Source organism: Borostomias antarcticus (genome assembly GCF_949987555.1).
Source record: "Borostomias antarcticus genome assembly, chromosome: 22".
Taxonomy (NCBI): domain Eukaryota; kingdom Metazoa; phylum Chordata; class Actinopteri; order Stomiiformes; family Stomiidae; genus Borostomias; species Borostomias antarcticus.
In genome coordinates this window covers 3,674,463-3,680,209 of record NC_140255.1, presented here as the reverse complement: position 1 = coordinate 3,680,209, position 5,747 = coordinate 3,674,463, and the positions used below count along the sequence as shown (strand labels likewise).

The 5,747-nt window shown below is 41.2% G+C and overlaps 1 protein-coding gene across 1 annotated transcript; it reads left to right on the top strand.

Annotated features, from left to right (window-relative positions):
• Positions 1-813: 813 nt before the first annotated feature.
• nanos1 (nanos homolog 1) lies at positions 814-1,494 on the top strand (the record flags this gene model as incomplete). The annotated part of the gene is made up of 1 exon (XM_084455807.1): positions 814-1,494. One exon carries the CDS (start codon positions 814-816, stop codon positions 1,492-1,494), a length of 681 nt encoding a protein of 226 aa, XP_084311933.1.
• Positions 1,495-5,747: the final 4,253 nt, after the last annotated feature.

Here is a 5,747-nt window from a genome sequence, read left to right as displayed (position 1 = left end):
TATACATGAGCAACCTGTGATATTTCCGTGTTGCCTTATCCATCTCAATACAGTGAGAGATAGGAAGCCCACATATCGACTACGCAAATGTATAAATAGGATAGCCTACAAACAACACCAGAATCAACAGAGAATGTGAAATAATTGTATCACTGCTTATAGAATAAAAATTATTCAGATGTAGAATGTAGAATATATTTACAATTAGACTACTTGTGGCTGGACAGGGTATTCAGGGAACAAATTGAGCAGAATAATGAATGCATTAATTCATGCAAACATGAAATGTAGCCTACTGACCTGTACCGTCATGTTATAAACATAGTTTTGTTACCTAATTGACATGCAGTTCATTGATACAATAAGACTATGCAGAGACAACAAAGAACTAGGTTCACTTCGTCGAGGGACGTGTCTCTTTAAAGGATGTCTTATAGCCTGGCACAGACCTGACGAGTGCACAGACCTAGCCAATTCACTACATTCAACCGTTTTCAAACCAAAGTGTAGAACTAGCAGGATATGAACCGCTTTAATAGTGCAATCACGCGTTGGAAGAAACGTGTGGAGTAGAGGAGGCTTTATCTGCGCTGGGAGCAGAGGACGTGCTTTCAACCTGATCATAAACTTGGTTTGAAGAGAGCCCCGCCCTCCTTCCAGCTTTCCGCTGCTCTTTATAAGCAGCAAGGCTGTACAAGCGCTCATACACTAAAACACTGGAGCACTGTCCACGAACCATTCTGGAAACGATCTGAGACTGCAGTCACTTGGCGGATTACGTTATTGTTTCTGAAGAAAAAAAAAAAAGCAATCATGGATTTTCTCAATCATAACTATTTGAATGCGCGCAACCCCTATGACTATACCTTCAATTTTTGGAACGACTATCTAGGTCTGTCGACTTTGGTCACGAAGAATAATAAGCACAGTATGCCACAGAGTCCAAACTCAATCACCGAGTCTCTGAAAGCAACACTGGGCTTGGATGACTCTCCTGCGTGTGCGTGCGTAATCGCGGGCAGCGGCGACGGCGGACACCTGGACTGCTGCTGTCCATCGGCGAGCCCCCCGCCTGCCTCCATCATGGACTTGAAAGAGCGCTTCTCAATCCTGAGCCCCTTTCAAAACCAAACCGCTGGAGTTCCATTCCCAGAACGGGACTTGGGCTTTAGCGGGAGCTTTGCAGGATTCGATCTGTTCGGCATGGAGAGGAAGATGCGCAAGCCAACTTCCAGGAATAAACAGGAGCCCAAAATCTGCGTCTTCTGCCGGAATAACGGTGCGCCGGAGGAGGTGTATGGCTCCCACGTCCTGAAGACTCCGGACGGGAGGGTCGTGTGCCCTATTCTCCGGGCATATACCTGCCCACTCTGCAGTGCCAACGGGGATAATGCCCACACAATAAAGTACTGTCCACTCTCCAAAGATCAACCAACCCAGCGACCATTAAAGGGAGGGAGGGCAGTGGGTGGTAAGAGAATGAAAATATTCTAAAGAGATAGATTTTTACACGAGTAAAGAAGCTAAATTTAATTGCACTGAACAATTTTCAGATGACTTTCGATTGCGGCCATAGCCTATGTCTCAGTCCAAACTGATAAGGCTATGATTTCAGAAACAAACAAAAAAAGGATTATATTCTTGATTTCCAAGATCACTTATATTTTTATAGTTACTTTATTCACATAGATTATTTTATGCTTATACTTTGAATTGTAGGTTTATTTTCTTCTTAGTGTAGCCATATGATTGTTATGAAATCACCTATATCCATAATCACGATGTGTGAATAAATGAGTATTGTGTTGTATGTAGGGGAACGAGCCAGAGGCTGTGGGTGCCATGGTTCCACAAGTAGGTTATTCTTTACTGTAAGCTAAGCTTACTTTTTCATTTTTCTTTGAAAACCAAAGTTATGTTTGCCATTAAACAAGCTCGAGAATGTTTCACTGGTGAAAACTACAAACTGGTCACATGGAAAGTGTGTGTGTGTGAGAGAGAGAGAGAGCTCTGTGTGTAAGTTGGTGTGTGTGTGTGTGTGTGTAAGTTTGTGTGTGTAAAACTAGGGTATGACTCTTGTTTAATCCCCATTCCTCTCTGCCTGCTACTCCACCACATAATTTCCAACTTGCTCTGAAGTTGACATTTAATATGTGTAGCAAAAAAAACACAACACAATGTAGCCTCTGTTACGGCCCATGCTCTCTGAGAAACTTCATAATCAATGTTGCCAAGCCAAATAACTTTCAACTCCAATGTCACAGACAGTCATCATACAGGCTTATGAACAGTCAGTACCCAAATACAAGATTCTATTGATGTTTACATTCCTAGGAGAGGGTAACACACTGGATTCATTAGTCTTTCTTTCTCAATAATAACACAATGCTGTTGTTGTTGTGGTTGTTGTTGTTGTTGCTGTTGTCCTTTAAGTGTTCATCAGAGAACTGAGTGCTCAGCAAAGGAGAGAGGAGGCAGAGATAATTTACTTTGAGAAAAAAGTGGACAAGCGCAAATGAATGTTATTAAACAAGCTTTTCTTAAACAATGTATTATCCCCGTTTTTTGCATTATTTGCCTGAATGAATCCAAAAAGATGCAAAAAATATTGTGAATGTACGATTGAAAGTATCACTTGCAGGACTGCACATTTCTGAAAGTTATGTTTACCAAAGGAACACAGTTTGAATGAAGTAGAGAAGATTTGCTGTATACTGTATATAAGTTGAGTGATGTTTATTCAGTATTTTAAAATTTCAAAGTGACTTCAGAGGGTGCTACCTCAACAGGATTTTGTACTTACATATAAAATGTCAACAGCAGTTTATTAATATAGTGCTGCCATTTATAATAAGGGTTTTTGATAGTATTTTTGATCTTTGTATAACATAATTGTATTTTTCTTTTCTTGCATTCAGCATTACGGAAGTGAATTTCCAAGAAGCTATAAGCATTGTTCGCCAAAAGGTGATTGTCTGTAAATAATGATACCCATAATTTTTAAGTTTAGTTGTTCAATGTTACATTCTTGGGAGTGTACAAGAGAATGGATTATATTGAAACAGTTGCTAATTTGCCACTTTTAACAGAGCTTTTTGATTACATGAACAAAAAAATAAACACTGTTGAACTTTATATTTTACCATGATTTCTTGTGTGCTGCTGTGCAGAATAACAATACGAATTCACTAGAGAAATAAATGGCTTATCAAATATTTTAACTCATGCTCTGCTGTTCTTCGATTGATTGATTGATTGATTGATTGATTGATTGATTGATTGATTGATTGATTGATTGATTGATTGATTGATTGATTGATTGATTGAATGAATGAATGAATGAATGATTGATTGATTGATTGATTGACTTGAAAAACTTCATAGGACTTATCACTCGCTTCACAAGTGGTGGCTTACAGAGTCTAACATCATCTCATACCAGAAAAATCTAATTCTTTGACCTCTCTGTCTTGGCCCTCAGAACCTCCAAGCAAATTACTTCTACTAGAACAGATGGAGAGCTGTCTTCCTCCTCTCTAAACGTTTAAATATGGCCGCCTGAGAGCCAACATCAGACAGATGAACAAAGCCCTATGGTTGTCCAGTGCACTTGCCTGTTGTTAATGAAGGCTGCCCACTCTGGAATGTCTGTGGCTGTGCCTACCCATTCAGACGGATCATGTTTGCTCTGAAGCCTATTGAATAACTCCCCCAGTCCCTCCACCTCCCGTATGTGGAATGGCTGCAGCCCAGAACCTCTGCTGTCTGCTGAGAAAGGGGAGAGTCTGAGGGCGAGAGAGTAATGCTTAGAGCCATCAGGTCTGCTGTACTGTATTCAATGCCATTATGCATTTCAGGACTTCATGGATTTGTATGGCACTATTGTAAAGCTGTATGGTGCAGAGTTGTGATCAGTACTTTATTATCTCTGCTAGAACTCCATGGTAGGATTCCTTAAACCATTTAACCCACGTCTGGCAACACAAAAAAGCATATGGCCTTCATACTGTAATAAGAAATTGCACACAATGAACTGATGAAAAAAACATTGAGGACTCATACTTAAACCCTATTGTGCTACAACTGCACTTGTTGGCTTATACTGTTTACCAAACAGGTCCCATGCAAGAGCAGTTCTAGGCCTGGGGTAGTGTCATCCACACCTCAACCCCCCACCACCACCCTCCTTTCTCCTCCAGCTGAGGCCCCGGCATTAAAAATGGATGAATACTAAGTGCAAGAGGGATTTATCTCTACAAGAACAGTGGTGCAGCAGCCTGGCGGGTATAATTTCAAACCAACATGGCTGCTAACAGGCCTTATTCCCCATGCACCACTCCCCATTAGCTACTCTTCAGACAGGGCTGGAGTAATCTCATTTGTTCTACCAGTTATGAGACTTATATCTTTCAGGATATTATAATAGGAGATGCCTGCAGTATATCATATGTTATTTGTCTGCATCCCTGTCATAAGCCCTACTGTATAGTACTCGCATCACTATTTTAAACCTCTGCTTTTTGTGTGGTCTGATGGTTTTGTCATGGAAAACACATCAAGAATCAACTGGCTGGATGAATGAAAACGAAAATAACTCTAGATTCATTCTATTCAGGCTATGGTTCCCGGAAGCTGTTAATCACAATGTATTTCAATTGTAACACAGGTGTTTTCTCACAAGAATCTGCCAAATGCAGTATGAACCAGATGTCAATTGTTGCTCTAACCTATACCACAATCACACGGGTCACCATGTCTCTTACAAAGAACTCTGCAGACTACTGACTGAGCTGGTGACGTTAAGGCCACTAGTTCCACTGCTTCACGGGTCCACAGGTGAATAATTGCTTACGAGCAACATGACACATTGATTGGATCCCCCATGTTTCAGAGTTGACCGATTCCTAAGGATGCCCCTGTCACAGAAAGCTTTTGTGGAGCGTCAAGCTGGACAGCATTGAGCATGAACAGGGTTTCAGGGGCGGAGGTAAGATGGAGCCCACATCCTCATCTGCACCACACCTCTCCCCAAGCCTTCAGGGAATATGTAGCACAGATGGGTACCATCCCTCTCCGAGAAGTGTGTTAGAGTCAAGTTGAAAAGATATTTGGGATAACTAATATGATTATCCATCTCTCTTGACTTTTGAAGCTTTCATTTCCCCTAGTGGTAATTCAAAGTACTACAAAAACATCCATCTAGGATCAATAGACAAACCGGCTGCAGTACAAGGCATTCACTTGATGGGACAGAACCTTTGTCAACATGTTATGATGAGTGAGTTATCTCGCAAGATTATGGACAAGCTACGGATCATGAGACTTGAATTGAGAGACTACCCTGTAAGTCTGTATACAAAGCCAACCACCCAGAAACCCAGCAATAGTGCCAGGATAGCAGAAATGTGGTTGTTGTTTTGGTACTGTGATAGCCTTACCACTTTGCAAACAGCCTGTCGATAAACGGATCAATCTATTCTACTTTTTTTTTTTTGCCATTCAGTGGTGCAGGGTAATGGATAGCTAGAGGGTACTCTCTACAGACAGACAGAGAATAGGTCTCCACAGACTGAGAGATAGAGAATAGTCTCTACAGACTGATATAGAGGGTAGTCTTCACAGACTGATATAGAATGTATTCTGCACAGACTGAGACAGAAGGTAGTCTTCACAGACTGAGACAGAAGGTAGTCTTCACAGACTGAGACAGAAGGTAGTCTTCACAGACTGAGACAGAAGGTAGTCTT